General features: G+C 44.3%; 1 protein-coding gene across 5 annotated transcripts in view; it reads left to right on the forward strand.

Annotated features, from left to right (window-relative positions):
- The window catches only part of LNX1 (ligand of numb-protein X 1), a 126634-nt gene that overhangs the window by 41753 nt on the left and 65712 nt on the right, over positions 1–19169 (forward strand). For 2 of the 5 annotated variants that reach the window (XM_053404416.1, XM_053404419.1), the window contains exon 3: positions 14229–14722. In XM_053404416.1, the coding sequence (XP_053260391.1) occupies positions 14328–14722 (395 nt within the window). In that variant the 5' untranslated portion in view covers positions 14229–14327. Of the gene's footprint in view, positions 1–3549; positions 4083–14228; positions 14723–17804; positions 18431–19169 lie in introns of those variants that run through there. The other 3 variants (XM_053404418.1, XM_053404420.1, XM_053404421.1) reach the window with 3 other exon arrangements.

Raw genomic sequence — 19169 nt, forward strand, 5'->3', positions numbered from 1 at the left:
GAAAATATGCAAAAGGTTTCACACGTCTCCTCCTCACCCCACCCGTGTTTCTCTCTCTCCCCCCACAATCTATGAACAGTGATTCCACCATAAGCTCACTCATGTATTGCATTAAAGTTATGCTTCACCTAAAACCATGCAATGATGGATTGGCACCAAGTTATTACTGGGAAGGCTTTGTGTTGGTGGCTTTGCCGTCAAGTCCGACAGCTGTGAGTGAATTACGCAGGCCTTGCTTAAATAGTGCCCCAAGCAAAACATTGTGCCACACAAACCCACGCAGTTATTATGCAACATTTCTGAGAAAAGTGACTTTTCAGGGTTTTTGTTGTTTGTTTGCCCATTCAGAGTCGTCTCCCCCTGGTACTTTGGTGCCCTGTTGGTTGCTCAGGCAGTTAAGCAGTGTTAGGTTGGTTCTTGTACTGCAGACACGTGTAGACTGAGGAGCTCCCTGCTACTGTTAACTGAAAGGCTACTGACCATATTTGTTGTCACACGCTCAATCTTCTCTTGAGGATCAAGTTCAGGAAGAGCAAGTCTGGCTTGCTCGAAGCAGGAGGGGCTGTGCAGTGTTCCAGTTTGAAGCAAACAACCAAATTTTAAAACCAAACAAGAAAGGCACCAGAAATGCGTAATGGCACATTTATGCAAACAATTTAAAGTTGGACAGCCATGAGAAGCACACAGGAAAAGTCAAGAAAATGGGACAATTTGAGGATGGTCCTTAGGCAGAAGAGGGGGTTTCAGCAGATGGAGCTTGCATAACAATCTTTTACATATGGCACCCTTAGGAGGCAAGTATTTACGTCATCTGAAGAGAGGAGGTAGAGGAATGCCAAGTTCACCCCATGGGACGAAAATCCTGTGCTGGCTCCATTTTTATTTACATGCGTGTGCCTTTTGGCTTAGCCAAACTGCTGGATTTTTTTAAACACTGGGTTTTCTTTTCTTTATTTGTTTTATGGACTTGATTCAATTAGAATGAACAAAAATAGCTTGTAGAACAGAATGAATTTGGTTTAAGGAAGGGATGTTCCCATTTTTCATGCCTGTCAACAAGCTTTGCTGTAGAGGCATGGAAATTTAGCGTAGAATTTGGTTGCCTACAGAGCTTGGCTTTCACTTTAAACCTCCCCCCCACCAGGGGATTCTCGGAGTTATAGTATCAGTCTCAGTTATTGGATTCCCAGGGGGCCATTGGGCAGGACCTCTAGTGGTCAGAGAAAGGATTTTTGAGTCCCTAAATATCCCTACTGTGTTGCATGGCTACAAATTCCTGATTTCCTTCTTCCTCCTTGCAGTCTTGCATCAGTCCTTGCCATGTGCTCATATATTCCTAACAAGTTTTGCTTTCAAAATCATGAGAAAGCTTCCATTTCTCAGCTAGACACACATCCCCTAATTTGACTGAAATGTATCTGTCAGATGCACCCTTGCCTGTACTTCTTCCTGCTTTTTGGCCTATTGGATAAGTTGAAATGAATGGCAATTCCGTTTGATTATTCCCTCCTGGGAAGCAACATGACTATGCTGAATGCTACTGATTAGCTGGCCAGCTGTGTTCAAAAAAAGAACCCCAACAGAATAAGAGTTTGGGATGTGTCATTAGTTAAACCTTTAAGAAATTTTGGAGTATGGTAAAATATTAATTTTCTTAGTAACTAGATATATCAGGAGAATACTGATAGCTTAGTTTTAAAATCAGGCATCTCCCATTAAACCAGCTGCCATAAAGTAGATTAAGGAAACGCATTTGATACAGAGAAACCAGTAATATCCCTTTGTAAAAATGGCTGGAGGAGAACACGTCTAGAGCAGTTAAACCAATGAACTGAGAAAACAGAACAGGGAGGCAAACAGACTAGATAACTTGCAGTACTTTAAATAAAATGTACTCTATAATGTTAATTTTAAGCTTTGTAAATTTCATTTTTCCAATTACGCGATGGCTTCTTTGTTCCCACAATTATATATTAAGATATCTCTCTAATTACGTCTTAGTCTTAATTGGCTTTCCAATCTTTTGAGTTCAGTTAAAAGGCATCTTCCCACTGCTGACCTTGGTAGTCATAAGTCTAGAAATGTATCTATCAGGTTTTTGACAGGTCTATGCATATGTCCATGACAATGGAGTCTTCCTTCCCCAACTTTATTCCCCATCTTCAAAATAGGAGTCCCCAATAACTTGCCTTAGGGCTCTTTCATACTTGGGGCTCATCCACACCTCATTTTAAGCTTGTAATTTGATCCTATCCATTCTTATTCAGAAATTCCACTTAATTCAATGGAAACAGGGCCTTTCACATTTCAATGGTACCCCATGCAAGGCCAATATTTGGCACCCAACTCTCACTTTCCGTTCTGCCCAATTCACTACATTATCATTGTGGTGCCCTGCAGCACCCACTAGGCTCAGCACCCAGTGCATGGAACCGGTCACACTGCCCTCTGATGGAAAGTGTAGATGAGATCACAGCTGTGAAGCCTGAGCCTATTTGTGTTTAATTGAAGGTGCCCCAATGCATTCAGTGACACTTTCTTTATATGGAGGTACAAAGACAGCTACAGTATTTAAGCATAAGATCAGGCTGTATGTTTAAGATAAGGTTACTAGATTTTTTTCAGTGAATCCAGGGACACTTTAAATAAATAAATACTACATGTTCGGGACATTGATGCTGCAGCGATGGCGGTGGCCACCACCTTGACCTCAAGCGCCACATTTCCTCTTCCTCTGAGGCTTCGATCTCCTTTCTCCACAAGCCTGAGCTGTTGGCTTTTCGATAGTGGTGGTGGTGGGGAAGCGGTGTGCAGTGAGTCAGGCATGGAAGGCGGAGAAGGATGGCTGAGAGCAGCAGCAGCAAGGCTCAGGCAGCACAATGCCTCCTCTCCCATCGGAGCAGCCCCAATCCCATTCCTACTTGCGTGCAAGCAGGAGGAGGCGGGGATCCCTCAGCTGGGAAGGGAGGCTTCCTGTTGCCTAACTGAGAGATCCCTGCCCCCTCCTGCTTGCAGACAAGCTCTTATAGGCAGCGTGAAGCCTCCCTTCACAGCTGAGAGATCCCTGCCCCGCTCCTGCTTGCACGCAAGTAGGAGTTGGGAGGCTGCTCTGATAGGCAGCATGAAGCCTCCCTGCACAGCTTAGTTGCTGGGGTCTGGGAAGGTGGAGGCAGTCCGGAAGCTGCATCTTAGAGCCCCTACACTACCATCATATGGGGACTTCCGAGCAGCTCCTGAAGCCAGCCAGAGCTAACTGCTCTGGGCTGCTGAGACTGCTGCTACTGCCTTTCCTGGGGACATGAGATGAAATCCGGGGACGGAATTTGTCCAGGGACTTATTCGCAAATCCGGGGACTGTCCCTGGGAAACGGGGACGTCTGGTAACCCTAGTTTAAGAGCAATCCTGCAGGGTCAATTTTTTTGGGGGGGGGATATTGAATTGCTCAAGGCCACCCAGTGCACCTCACAGCTGAATGAGGATCTGAACCTGGTTTCTCAGATCCCAACTAGTGCACCCTGAGTGATCTTTATTAACTGCCTCAAAGTCATATTTCCAGATCAATACAACTGTGTCCTTGGATCTTTATGATGTGACCGGACTGCCTGGGGAAAAAAAACTCTGCCTGAACATTCAGAGGAACAACTTAAGTGGCAGTCAAACAATTTGCACTCTCTAGCCCTACGCATTTGCATAATAAGATTTATTGCAGGCAGTGCCGTTGCATTTATGAGGGCAATTAGGAGGAGTACATACTTTGAGGAGTAGTTCAGGAGAGATCAGGCACCTGACTTGGTTTACACCACATGACTGGCTCCTGATGTATAGGTGAGAAGCATGCCGGTGAAGCAGTAAGTTCACGTCTGCCTTGCTGTTGATCAGCTTCTTGGGACAGGACTTTTCTTGCCTTCAGAATCAGCCAAGAAAGTATCTGTCAAAGCTTATGTTGATTAGGTTACTCAAGAAGTAGGAAAGGTAGGAGAGCGTTCTTTTTGGAAGGTGAAATACTCTGAAGTCACTGGTCTTTTGAAATACGTGTGAACTGCCGCAGGACATCGCTATATGGAATACAGCTAGAGACAAGGTAAGCCTTCTCCTCTGTAAGATGCAGAGCATGGGCTCAGTGTAGCTTGTACAGTACTGGCTGGGGGATTGAACATGTAGCACATGTTGGCACATGGACTTGGCCCTCCATCTAAGAATATACACGCTGGAGCCTGCTTCCATGAGAAAATAGCATCTGGTTGCTATTCCTGTGGCTGCAATTTGTTTTAACTGCTTTGAATACTGAATTTTAAATTGTTGTATAACCTGCCCTGAGAGCTTCTGGAGAAGGGCAAGTAATAAATTCACTACTACTAATAATGATTGGGGTGGGGCTGTTTCTAATTGTGTGCTAATGCCTGGGTTGTACATACATGTGGGAACTGTGGCAGAGGATATGTGTGAAATGCAAATATTTTACCATTGCTATATTTTTTACCATGACCTTATTTTTTACCATTTTTTAGTATTTTTTTTACCATTTTAGCATGTCTGTTTTTTTAGTATCCTGTACCTCTGTTGTCTGTGACTATGACTGAGTGTTTAGAATGCACAAAATGGACTTGATGGGCTTAGATGTGTCAAGGTTTCTTTTTTTAATATAAAAAGAATGGAGAGTTAAGTTGTTGCAGCTGAGACTGGTTTGTTGTCAGGTTTACAAGGTGTCTGTGGAAACTTGCATTGCTTTGTATTGGATTCATATGTAGGCACATTGTAATCCTTTGGAAGGAAGTCTTGCTGTCTTCAATGGGGTGGACTCCCAGGGAAGTGTGCATATGATGAATGCAAACAAAAACTAGGGAGCATATACTCCCTCCCTCCCTCCCCCTTTTTCTCTCATACACAAATGTCGAAAACACATGATGGTGTTTTACTGAAACCTTTGGCACTGTGGGTTAAACCACAGAGCCTAGGACTTGCCGATCAGAAGGTCGGCGGTTCGAATCCCTGCGACGGGGTGAGCTCCCGTTGCTTGGTCCCAGCTCCTGCCAGCCTAGCAGTTCGAAAGCACATCAAAGTGCAAGTAGATAAACAGGTACCACTCCAGCGGGAAGGTAAACGGCGTTTCCGTGCACTGCTCTGGTTTGCCAGAAGTGCCTTAGTCATGTTGGCCACATGACCCAGAAGCTTTATGCCAGCTCCCTCGGCCAGTAAAGCGAGATGAGCACCGCAACCCCAGAGTCGGTCATGACTGGACCTAATGGTTAGGGGTCCCTTTACCTTTACCTTTACTTTGTCAAAGAAACAATTATTTCCTAGAACTGCATGGACATTTCCAAATCAAAATTCAGATCCAGCGTTGACTAGGACCTGGGAGACCAAGAGTCAAATCCCCACTCAGTCATGAAGCTCATTGGTTGACCTTGGGGCCTCTCAGCCCAACCTACCTGATAGGTTGGATAAAATGGGGGTGGGGAGAACTTGGTCTGCTGCCTTGAGCTGCTTGGAAAAATGACAATCAATAAACAGAATCCACTGGGGGTGGAGCTACAATTGCCCAAGTTTTGTGCATAGACATTCCTTTAGAGCAGTCTTCCTCAACCTTGGCCCTCCAGATGTTTTTGGCCTACAACTCCCATGATCCCTAGCTAGCAGGACCAGTGGTCAGGGATGCTGGGAATTATAGTCTCGAAACATCTGGAAGGCTGAGGTTGAGGAAGCCTGCTTTAGAGGTGTCATGATAACAGAAATGTATTAGTAAAGTGTGGTGTTTATCTATACCTTCAGCTATTAGAAAATCCTCTCCTAAGAAGCACACAATGACTGTCTGATTCTTGTCGTGTTGGAAATGCGAGGGAATCAGCTCATGGGCCTTTGGTTATTTGGAAGTTGTTTTTCAGCTGGTGAGGGAAGCCCAAGAAGTTGCCTCCTAGGTCTGCTGAGTCAGGCATTCCACAAGGTAGGCGCCACCCTACTTGGAAAGGACTTGTTTAGTCCTGGGTGTTCTCATTGATATTAATTCAGGTACCAGGGAAAACATTGAGTAAGGCCACTGATTGCCCTGGTATCAAAGGCTAGAGCTGAAGATAAGCAGTGCTATTTTTCTAGAAAAAGAGGTGCCGGAACTCATGAATGCCTCCCTTGTTCTCTTATAATGGCAATGGTGCCCAGCTAAAAGGTGCTAAAACTGAGTTCTGGTGAGTTCTGGCTGACAAAATCCCTGCTTATTTGTTCAATGCATGTCTCGCTCTTCCTCCCAAAGGAGGATGGTAAACACAAGCAATAAAACAAAGCATCTAAAACAATTTCAATTAGCACAAATAGTTTTGAAAAATAAGTAGTGATAATAGTCTTTCATGTGAATTTGGCCTTGGAGAGATTTTTTTGTGACTCTAATGTAGCACTGGATAACTAACTTTGCAAAATTAATTGCACTATTTTAGATTTTTTTTTTAAAAAAATGCCACACTTAACTTATGGTTGGTATTTGTTTTAAAAGCATTTCCTATAGAAAAGTGGCTTTGTCTGTAGTGGCTCCTTGTTTGTGGAATTTCTCCCCTGGGAGGTTTGCCTGGCACCTTCATTATACACCTTTAGATTCCAGTCAGAAACTTGCCTCTTTAAACAGGCCTTTGGCTGATGAACATCTTATAACCCTTTAAGGTGTGTTTGTGGGATGCGGGAGTTATTGGGGTTTTAAAATCATGTATTTTGTGTTTTTATGTTGTATTTTTATGTTGTGAACCACATTGAGATCTGCGGATGAAGGGCGGTATACAAATTTAATAAATATAGGCTGAAATCTTTTATGTCCTTTTGTGGAAGCATATCCTATGGGACTTCTGAGGGCATGGCTTGTAGGATGGAAGAAGTTTGAGGTTGCCTTGAGGAGCAGCCACAGGGAGGGCCACATTGCCAGAGTTGTGAGGTAGGGACAAATTTAGGCCTGTGTGAGCCAAGGGGCACTGTCCCAAAGCCCAGTAAATGAGGCGCTGGGCTTTGGGAAGAAGGCAGGAGGCTCTGACAGGGTCCTAGAGTCCTCCCATCTCCTTCCTAAAGCTTTGTGAGTGCTTTCTCAGCTTTGGAACACAGCATGAGGGCTGAAGGGGGCACCAAATTTTGGCCTTGCACAGGGTCCCATAGTACCTAAGTCCACCACTGTGTGAGGGCAATGGTTCCTTACAAGATTTGGTACAAGAAGGGGGAAACCAGCATATTTAAGGCAGTCTCGCCCTTTGCCCAAGGTTATTTTTGTGAGGCAGGCAGTGCTCACCTCTCCCAGTTTTTAGCAGTTGCCCTGAGAGTCTTGGATCCACCTTATAGGGTTAGGAGGGAAATTTTGCATGTTCTGCAGAATTGGCCTTTGCAGAGCAGGCTTGTTGTCTTCCCCAGGGCGCTGTAGTTGTGTTCTAGCTTTAATTAGACTTGTTAATTTTTGTCACGGCTTGGCAGGTGTCCAGTGGCTGAGGAGGAGCCCTTTAGAGGTGAGAAAGAGCCTGGGAGGTAACATCATTGTCAAGGAAAGGTGGAGTGCTTAGCACAGATTACCATCTCCTTAGGGACAAGCTGGGGTGGCAAAGTACAAGTGGCTGCCATTTGGAGCTGGCATTCAACTGACCCTGGGATTGGGCAGGCTTGCCCAGTTGGGGATAGGTCAATTGGTGGGACAGCCATGCTGGGCCTCAGGAGCACAGGGATCTCCTTAGTGACTGGTCTGGGGATGTTAATTGTTAGAAGTTGCCCGTTTGAAATAAAGTTGTGGCCTCCTTAAATCTATTTATGTGTCTGACTCTTTTATTGGCACACATAATAAGCATGCTTCAGATGGACCATGCAAATAAATCTTGTGCTACAGCTCATCAGATGTCAGCCAATGGTAGGTGTCATAAAAACAAGACAATTGCTGTAATAGTTTTGGTGGTATGAGCAGCAGTTGAATTTTCTGTTGTATTTCAAGGCTTTGAAAAGCTACTTCTAGTATTTAAAGTTAGGACATCATAGGTTCTACTTACTCATTTCAGATGTGCTCTGCAAGTGGAATACTTACATTCATTGAACATCTTGGCTATACTTTAGTTGAGATATCAGTGCTTTAAGGTTACTATCATACATACAAATATGATGAACAGAATCATAGAGTTGGAATTGACCCTTAGGGGTCATCTAGTCCAACCCCCTGCAATGTAGGAATCTCTCCCCCCCTCCCCCGTATGGGACTCGAATCCCCAGCCCTGAGGTTAATAGTCTTGTGATGCTTAATAAAAGCAAAGACAGGCAGTCAAAATGTATTTGTTTTTAACCACGTGCCGTGACAAAACAGGGTTGTATTTATAAATACATATATAAATAGAAGACCCGCTGCAAACAATTGTTACTAATGCTACAGTTGCAAAAACCACATAATCATTTTAGAGTCAAATAAAACAAGAAGCTTATTAAACATCCCCACAACAACTTATATAAGATGATCCTGCATGACATGCAGCACCCTTAACGCACCACAGCTGCCATTATTCTTTGGGAGAATCCGTGTCCTTTAAACATACGGTGTGGATGTCACCAAAGACTCAGTCCAGGCATGTCAGCAGCATATTTAAAGTGGCTCTTCTGTTGGGTTGATCACCTGTACTACACTCTGGAATGCCAGACAGCGAGCTACAAATCGCATTCTGCAAGGCACGATATAAGCCACAAGATGTTTTATGTGAATCAGCCCTCCTATGGGCTTGTTCTTCAGGAATGAGCTACTTCCTGTGAGCAAGAGAACAGCAGGTAGCAAATTTTGGCACTGAATTTTCTATGTCATCTTTTGATTACGGCACAAGGGCCTGATCCAACAAAGTCTTGCCTTACCTTGCTATGTCTCCCTCCCTCCCTGCATCACTATGAGCCACAGCAGGAAACCAAGCAGTGCCCAGGAACCAAATACCGTTCCTGCTAGCAGTTCCTCACTTCTTGAGTATCATTTCTTCTTGAGTGAGTTGCCAATTTCTCACTTGAACTGGCAGTAATTCAGAGCTGCAGTATCTGTCTCCAAGGGTGCAGAAAGTTAGCTGGGACTTGCTCTGTATACTAGGATGTGGGTTGTGCCAGCACTGTGTAGGATGTCATTAGGTCAGACTCTTAGTATGAAGTAAAAAGCCTACAGTCTGGAATTTGTGTCAGTACACATACCCGTGTCTGTGTTGACTTGACTATATATGTCTGTACTGGGTCTTTTTGATCTTCTTTATTACAACAGCAGAATATGACCTGAAGGGAGCAATGTTTCTCTCTCAGCCTGTTTTTTATTATTATCATTGTGGATATAATTGTATTCATGACCTGTAAAAGAAAGCACCATATTCCAGCTAAACCTGCTTTCAACTGGATAAACTGCTCTGGAGTCTTTCACAAGAGAGAGCGAGGCAGAGAGAGAGGTGATAGAGCAATAGCTTCACAATCTGAAGCTCTTGTTCACAACCCCAGATGCTGACTCACTGAGGTGACTTTTCGATAAATTCTTTGTGTTTCAGCTGCACTCGTTTACAAAATGGTAGCAACCTCTAACTGCCTGTAATGAAAGCTGATTAATTTTTCGACAGCACGTTGGAATCCCTTGAAGCGTCAAGGTATTGTTGGCATCATTACAAGTTCTGTCAACTGACTGGAATTTTTAAGCAGATGGGAGGGACTGGTCAGTTAATAACTGATGCAGAAACATAACCAGGAGGTGTATTGTTAGGGAGGTAGTCTGGTGAGCAGGACTTGTGCCCTGGTCCTTTAAGCACCTAGTGGCACCCTGATCAGTAACACAGCCTCAGGCATCTTCTTCACTAATTTTTGTTTCCCACAGAGATCCAAGAGAAGGGAGAGGTTAGCTGGAGTGGTAGGAGCTGAAATTTCACTACATATATAACCACCCTACATGCTCTAGGTGGAGTTATACACATTTTGCTGTGCCTGGGTTCCTCGCAATTAAAATGCTGGCATAGAACAGTGCACAGGGGGAACCTGTGTTGAACTGTACTGCTTTCAATGTGTGTGTTTTTAATTTTAAAAAAATTCTGTACACCTCCCTGATATCAGAGAGGGTGGTATTATAAATACTTTTATAAGTAAATAGCAAATGTAGCTACACCTTTCCACTGGCCACAACCCTTTCTTGCTCTCAACTCTTTCTACCCCACCATGATCTCTTGACTTTCCCTCATGAGGTCTTCAGCTCCAGCCGTATCTCACACGGTAGGCCTCAGGCCTACTTTAACACTGGGCTGGCCTCTATATCACACTATGCGTCTCTCCCATTTTATGTGGTACGCCCCAGATTTACAGAAGCCACCCTGACTTCTGATCCCAATCCTGAATGTCCCATTTGGGCTCCTGTGCTCTGGCTGTGCCAGAGTGTGGACCCGAAAGACTTATATCTTTTTGGGTCCCATGCTGTGGCCTGAGTCAGTTGTGGGACCAAAAGACACACTTTTGCCTTGTAACCATGCATCATCCGCTCCTCTTCCTCCTTCTGGAAGAACAGTGCTAGTACATCGGGTGGAAAGCTGAATCACTGTGGCCCTTGTGGTGGTGGTGATGGAGGAGGCAAGTGAAGGTGCCTAAGGGCCCATCAGCAGGATGGTCCAATGGGGAATGCCTTAAGCGAGGAAACAGGATGCACCTTCCCTCGGATCTAAGTCATGCCCATTAACTTCAATGGGACTTCAGTAAGTAGGGAAAGCATTGGATACAAGCCATTGAACTCAGTGGGTCTTGCTTCTGAGTAAACATGCTTAAGAGTTGCCCTGCTAATGACCTGAATGCCGGGTTGTTAATCATGCATTTATACAACCTTTCTATTTTGTTTTGGTATCCTCAAGATTAAATAAACAGAATCAAACCTGACACCTCTAGGGAATGACGACAGAATAAGGCACAGCACATTACTTGCATTATGGATATAGGCTGTGGCTAACATAAATATTGTATAGTGACCCTAATCCATCTTTGCTTTTATCTGATGCCTGCCACAAGTAGTAAATCGAGAAGGGATTCTCCTCCCCCCCCCCCCCGCTCCCACTGGCATTAATGAAATTGTTGTATAATCTTTCAGGGCTATAGCGGTTATAGTACTTTTCTTTTTCATATGTAATCCTGAATGCTAGAGAAACATAATGTCTCCCTAGGGAATGGATTTCATACTGAAGCAGCAGGCAGAGTTATGCCTTCAATAAGAGAGATGCTGCAGAATTTTGTGGGGTCCACTGGGAAGCCAGCCTTGAATCATGACTAGGTGTGGAATGAGGCAGGAAGAAAGGAAATGTATTTTTGCAGTTTGGAAGGTACAGGGCACTTCCACATGGAAGCCTTTTGCCAAGCTATTTTCCTTCTCATTCCCCCTTAACCAGAATTCGGGGTAGCACAGCACTGTCCATACCTTTCCTGATTTTATCATTATTCACCCTCTGCATTCCACCTCTCAAGACAAATGGATGCTAACAATACCTCTAAGACATGTCACACAGCATGTCAGAAACAAACTATATCCCAAAACTTAAATCGTTTTGTTTTGAAACAGTGACACCTTGGGAGTTTTCACAATGACCACTCCCCGCATAAAAACGGGGGGCGCCCTTTGCATGGACGCGCACAGCCCCTGGATCTGGAGCGGCTCCATCTGCATAGGCTTGGCTTCGCCTTCCCTCAGGTGGGATACCTGGAGGTCTCCGCCTACCTCAGTCAGCTGTCCAATCCCACCTGGGGGAAGCGTTGCCAAGGAGACCAGACCAGGCCAGGTAGGGGGAGGGATTACCTGCCCACACAATAGAGGGAGGATCTTACCTGAGAATCCTCACTTGGCTCCAGAGCTTCTCCCACCCTACCCACCCTCAGTTAATGTCTTCTTTTGCAGGTTAACTTTTCTTCACAGGTTTGCAGGTTAACTTTTCTTCACAGGTATGCGGGCGCTGCTACGTTAAGGTCGCTGTTAAAGGGCCGGAAAGGAATTTCCCTGCATTGGCAGGTTTCACCTTTCCTGTAGCAAAATGTCACAACTTTGGCGGTATCAGGCCTTGGGCGGAACCGTTTAGTCTATCTTCCTCTTTGCAGCGGCGATACCAGGGTTCCCCGTTAAAGGGGTTTCTGAAGGGAGGCTTTGACCGTACGCCAAAAGGTCATCATTGCTCTCCCCTGCGGCGGCGGTGTAAGGGGGGCGGCTATCTCTGCTTGAACATATGTTCTCCAGAGCCGGCCCATCCCCCCGCCACACACTGGATAACCCTGATGTTCCCTAGGTCCCCGGCTGGGGACTGGGGAGGGATAACACCCAATGCCTGAGCCAAGGTCTACCCACATTTGAAATTTAATAAAGTTGTGGCCAATTTAATCCCATAGCACGTTGTCTTGAGTCGTTATTCCACATGACAGGGGGGGCGCTCAGGATCTGGGGGGACTCCGCCTGTCCACGCAACTCTACCAGTCTTAACAATATTAATCAGGGTTTCCCTCACCCCCAGAAAGGAAAATCTGTATTAACAAGGAGATTGGGATGCGTACAACATCATGCATCAAAGTTCCTCCTGTTTAATTCACTGAAAATCATGATGGTGGTTGCAGAGATATCCAGGAACTCCTACTCTGAAGTTACAAGCTTAAAAGTGAAATTTGAACTCAGTGCCGCAGTGATTTCCAGGATCTTCTGACCTGGCTGTTGTACATTAAGTAAAATCCAGATTTGCAGCTCTTTGCCACAATGGCGAGATTTTTCCAGAGACTCCCTGGGCACTAACTTCACACCAACTCTAAAAATATATTCTGCGAGTGATTATTCTTTATGCTAAGCAGCCAAGTGGTGAGGTAAATAATAAGTTGCTGCAAAGTGGCATAAGGATGATTTTAAAGTGTCATCATTATATCACCCAGAGTCTTAGACGTTGGCCCTGATGTCAGTGTCCTGGGGTCATCCATGCAGATCAGTAATCCATCTGTCCTTCCCTGCTTTCCCTCGCCCCAAGCATGAACCATGTGTTTTTAACAGCTGTTTCACAGCTTGGATATACACCACTAGGATCTTGTGAAGACATGAGAGCTGACCAAGAGCAAACCAGAGGAAGTTGTCACCCTATATATGTATGATATAGAGTGTTTATCACCCATTTCATGGAGATGTGGTGCTTGCAGAAAAAGTGAAGAAAAAGCACAGGTAGTGGTTGCAACTCTAAGGAATAATGCGAGTAAAAACAACAACACCGCAAGTTAAACAACATGGAACACATAGGTTTATCTTGCCCCATTGTGTTCCCTACTTGTTGGGTAACAACAATCATAAAGGTAAAGGTAAAGGTACCCCTGACCATTAGGTCCAGTCGCGGACGACTCTGGGGTTGCAGTGCTCATCTCGCTCTATAGGCCGAGGGAGCCGGCGTACAGCTTCCGGGTCATGTGGCCAGCATGACTAAGCCACTTCTGGCGAGCCAGAGCAGTGCACGGAAATGCCGTTTACCTTCTCGCTGGAGCCGTACCTATTTATCTACTTGCACTTTGACATGCTTTCGAACTGCTAGGTGCGCAGGAGCTGGGACCAAACAACGGGAGCTCACCCCGTCGTGGGGATTCGAACCGCCAACCTTCTGATCGGCAAGCCCTAGGCTCTGTGATTTAGACCACAGCACCACCCGCATCCCAACAACAATCATACAGAGCATCTATTTTTTTGAGTGCTCAAACTCTTCTGTTATCTTTATGTCAATAATCCTCACAACCCTGTAAGGTAGGTCAGTATTATGAGAATCCGTGTGTTGTGTAGGATAAAATGAAGGACTGGGATGGAAGAGGCCCAGATTCAAATCCCCTCTTGGCCTTCAAGCTTACTGGGTGACCCTGGGCCAGTCACACTCTCTCCGTCTAACCTGCGACGCATGTGATGATAAAAAGAGGGAGAATGGTGACACCAGCTTGAGCTTTTTTGGTAGAAAGGCAAAATGTAATTGCAATAAATATCGAATAATAATGTTATAGTTCCACATATTGCACATTGGTGGAGAGGAGAGGGTGCAGAAGCCAAAAGATGAGTTTCTGACAAAAACCACTTACGGAGTTGACTGACAGTTGCATAGCACCATTTCTTCTGTTATTTGTTCTTTAACACAAACTCCAATTAAGCTTTGAATTACTGGCTTGCACAATAAGGTTTGTCTGTTGCTTCCTGTTCCCTAAAATTATCAACCACAGAAGTTGCAGCACAGTTTCAATTGATCTTTGCTCTATTCCCATACAGGTTTGAAGACCCAAAGGAACAGTGGGCAGTTTTGTGGATTAAGATTAACATCTGGACAGAAGTTACATTTTCTTTACCCTTCGTGCCATTTACCCCAAGATGAGTCAAAAAGACCCATCAGAAGGAGTGGAAGGAAGCTCAGAAGAACCTTTATGTTTGATCTGTGGCCAGCCCCACTTCCCAGAAGAGAACCATGTCTATAGCTACACAGAAGATGTGGATGACGATCTCATCTGCCACATTTGCTTGCAACCGCTGCTTCAACCTCTGGACACGCCATGCGGCCACACCTACTGCACAATTTGCCTTACGGATTTCCTAGTGGAAAAAGACTTTTGCCCAGTGGATCGCAAAACTCTGACCCTACAGTCTTGCAGAAAGTCAAGCATATTAGTCAATAAACTCTTGGATAAACTAATGGTTAGCTGCCCTTTCACAGAGCACTGCTCGGAGGTCGTGCAACGCTGTAACCTTGAGCAGCATTTTCAGAATGGGTAAGTCCTTCTGTATATTTCCGCTCCCCCCCCCTTCACTGACAGGAATCACATCAGTGTCCTTTGTGTGACAGCTAATGGCTTTTTTTCCCAACAAGAAAACAAACAGGTTCTGTTGCAAGTTAGTTCGCTGTAAAAAGTAGGAGGTGAGTCTCCCTAGTGAGGGTGTAGCAGTTACTAATGGGAGACTGTACCCTAGTTGGATACACCAGAGGGAGATATATCATATCTTCAAGGGCTATTGGTAAAGCCTTGTTCCACTTTGTTGAGTCACAGTATGAGAAGAATGAATGTTATGCACACAAACAAAACGCGAGGAAAACCTCTCCTAAAATGAATCTTTAAAGCTCCCCATTCTTTTTCACTTTAGTTAAATCTTAAAGAGCTGAAATCTGCAGCTTTATATTGGTGATACTTTACACCTCAGGGCCTGATTAAGATATTGAAGCAGTGTGTGAAAGTGCCACAAGTGTGTGTGTGTGGATGCTGACTTTCATATGTTTGAGGTATACAGGTTTGGGCATATTAAAATGGAGTATGGATGGTCTATACAGAACAACAGGCTACACATTTCCCATCAGACCCTGAAATACGTTGGGGGTTTTTTTAGGATATCAGAAGAACATCATGCCTTCAAAAGGTGAAGGGTTTCTATAACCATTAACCAATTATGTTTTGGATCCTCATAATGTCATAAATATGTTCACCTTACACCTATTGGATTGGGTACTGGAAAAATTAGAGTAGTCAAAGTATAAAGCAGCCCAATATTATTTCTCTTTCTTGTTCCCTTTCTTCTGAATTGTTTTCTTTTGTAAATATAAAACATGGCCTCCCCAGTGTGGCAGATTCCCCACACTTCACAATAACATTTTTGGCAGGACTCGCCATGCAGATTGAGGGTGTATGAATCCCTTCTCTGCTGTAATATTTTACTCACTGGGTGGATCAGGACTATCTGGTTGTGATGAACATCTCTGCTGTGGAGCTGAGGCACAGTGATTTACAACATGGGATCATTCTGATCCACCTGTTATGAGGGCTGTATTTACTGTGTACTTTCCAGTGTGAATTGCCTTTAACAATTGTAGGAAAGATACAGCCAGCTGTGGAAACCCAAGGCCTTCTCTTTTGCTGTAACATATGATATTATAAACTAGTATTCCTAATCAATACTCTGAAGCCCATTATTTTGTGACATTTTGGTTGGCCGAGATAAAGATATTGCCCAGCTGCGGATTTTGGAGGTTTTCACATGGAGGCAGTGGTCTCTAGTTGGCTAGATTGGACCAGAGTCGAAGGGAGGAAAAATCTGTCTTTGTTTTCATTCTCAGAAAATATGTAGTCTTGGGCAAGTTTCTTTATTTGTACTTCATTTCTACCTGTCTGAGCTTGCCTCCCTTGTGCTTCATTAAATTTAAAATGATCCCTTACCCACCTAGTTGACTGAATTGCTGTCGGGCTAAATTTAAGATTTATTTTGCACTTCAAAGGAATTTGAAATGGGCCAAGTTCTATTTTTGTAGTAGTCCTTTGTTGTCTGCCTTGGGCTTGAATCCACCTTTTGGCTTCCTCAAATACCTTCAGGGACACCACTTGACCTCAGGTAACATAGTGAAACTGGTTCAGTAGCTAATGCAATTTTCTCTGCCCTCTCTCAGAAAGTAGACCCAAGAAAGCAGGTGGCCTGGTCTAAATAGTCCTCTTTTCTTTCCTTTCCTGAGGCATTTGACCCAACCCCTTGCAAGCCAAAACCTGTTGTTTTATTGCAATGTGGTACTAGCTATGCTCTCTTGGGTTTTTCTTGAATTCAACTTTGACAGTGAGATTGTCGGGGCTTTTGTGGGGGTGACACTCACCTGCAATTCAGGTTTCATTTGGGTTGATGTGCTCTGCTGTGGTTGGTAATGGGTTTTTTATAGCATATTATTCCACTGTCTTTATGGTTTTAATATGTAACCTGCTCCAAGATCCTGGGTTGAAGAGCAGCTAAAAAATAAACATTGCAGTAATCATCACCCAGAAATAAATTATATCTTGCCCCACCATTTACATAGGTTTCCAGTCTAAGTGCTGGCCCATACTGGGACCAGTTTAGCCTTAGCAAATGCCATTAAACATTTCTTGGGATGTTTTAATTACCTGCACTCTTCTCACCCCAACTATTCTACATGGTTGACTTGTATAATGATGTCAGCTAGCTGGGGTAATCTGTATGACTGGCTTCCTGGGCAGAGTCTAGGAGCATTCCAGGAAAACCTGCATTTGGCCTTCTCTTGAGATACCTCAGTATACTGGTCAGTAAGGACTATAAGAAGCTATTATTGGCAAGATCTCCCAGGACCTATGCTATGTAGTAATAGAAGCTGAATTTTGCAAGTAGGATGAATAATAGACTGTTCAGGGCTGGAGATCCACACGGAGATGTTTTGGAGGCAACATTTTATGAACAAGCCACATACTGTGGTACCTTGGTTGTTGAACGGCTTGGCTCCCAAACAAATCGGCTCTGTGTTCCGGTTTGCAAACATTTTTTGGAAGCCGTACCTCCAGCGTGGCTTCCGATTGAGTACAGGAAGCTCCTGCAGCCAATCGGAAGCTGCGCCTTGGTTTTCGAATGGTTCCAGGAGTCAAACAGACTCCCGGAATGGATTAAGTTCGACAACCAAGGTACCACTGTATCTCAGAAAGAAGGATGTGGAAGGGAAATCCATGGCTGCCAGTATGTTTTCCTTTTACCTACCCCAGAGTGATGAGCAGAACGCCTCACTTGATTACATGCTGTGCACTTGAGCGCTGCCCATCAAGATGTTGTCGTTAACGAAGCAGCCTGCTTATTTAATGGGATACGAAGTCCAAGTGTTGGAAAGGGTGTGAACCTAATTGCATTTGTTTTCATTTTAAATCCACTTGCAATACTTGCTCCCCTGCCTGCACAGTTTGCCAAAATCAAATCTGGATTGGATAATCAGAAGCCTTCCTGTTTTATAGCTTCCCGCTCCCTCCATCTGGCTGAATCACATCAGACAGCGTCATGATGGAGCATTGAAAGGACAGTCCATGTTTGCAGTACACGTCTCCTGCTTCTGACCTGCCTGTGTGGCTTCCCATTTTGCCACGTTCAGGTTCCTTCCTGCCCTCTTTTTTGTTATGCAGCCGAGCTCATAACCCATCTGCCTCTCCGACCAGTGATGTAAATGTACCAGCTGCTTCTGAGGAACCACTCTGAAGAGTGCAGGAGGCAGGTCTTTTCCCTGTGCATCAGCCTGCTTTTTTTGCAGCAATAAGTCACTGCCTCGCCTCGCACCAACCATGCTCTGCTCTCCCTTAAACCCTCACATCTAACCTCCATCTGAGAATCAGATCAAGTAATCCTCTTACAGGTCAATGATTTTTTTTCCAGCATAGCTTCATTTAAGGGATTTGCATTAGTTCATAATGTGCTCTCGATTGTGTTGAAATTGAAAGGCTTGTTTAAAAAAACGAAGGGGGGGAGGCTGGAATTGGCTGGCATAAAAAAAGCTTGAAGTTCTGTGTCCCATCACAGAGAAATCAAGAGGCAGAGACAGAGAGAGAGAGAGAAAGGGGCAGCACTTTTAAATCTTGCGCTTGGAAAATGAAGGCTCTGCTGTTGTTGGTTCTGCCATGGCTAAGTCCTGCAAACTACATAGACAATGTGGGGAATCTTCACTTCCTGTACTCAGAGCTGTGAGTACTCACAGTTGTGATGTTGTGGTGGTGTCTCTGTGTTGTGTCTCTGTGTTGTCTTTTTAAAAGGAATGGGAAAAAGATGTCCCTTTGTTACTTCTCCTTCGTACCTGTGTGTGTACATATGTATGTGTAATAAATGAATAAGCCTGCTTAACAGTCACATACCTAATCTGAGAGGCTTGGAACAAGAATTCCCCCCTTTTTTTGGCACTTTCTGTTTTTAAAGTGCTGGGAAAAACTGAGACGAGCATTGTTTTCCTTCCCTACTTCCATTTGCTGAGTTGCTTTTTGGGATTGAGAGTCTTTTCCCCTGGACTAGATTCAGGCAGATGTGCAGAACACTGTGTAGATGAACTGGTAGCTAGCCTACACACTCTCTCACTTGCTGAGAACCTTTTCACAATGCATAATTTCTGTAGGGATGTGAAAATGTGCCCCATTTCTGTCCACAGTCAGGATGTTAATTTTCTTTAACTCTGCTTTATTTGGAATATACTTAAAGGATCATCATTGTGTGTGTGTGTGTGTGTGTGTGTGTGTGTGTGAGAGAGAGAGAGAGAGAGAGAGAGAGAGAGAGAGAGAATATAAATGCTATTTTCCATATAGATATATCGATATATATGGCAGCGTAGCTCATAAACGATGCTTGTTGAGTTAGCTTGTAAATGTCATGATGAATTGCCTTCTGAATGCTGATTATCCTTATTGAGGTTTTTGGGTAGCAATGCCTAATCTG

This window comes from Podarcis raffonei, chromosome 9 (assembly GCF_027172205.1).
Source record: "Podarcis raffonei isolate rPodRaf1 chromosome 9, rPodRaf1.pri, whole genome shotgun sequence".
In the NCBI taxonomy this organism is placed as follows: Eukaryota; Metazoa; Chordata; class Lepidosauria; order Squamata; family Lacertidae; genus Podarcis; species Podarcis raffonei.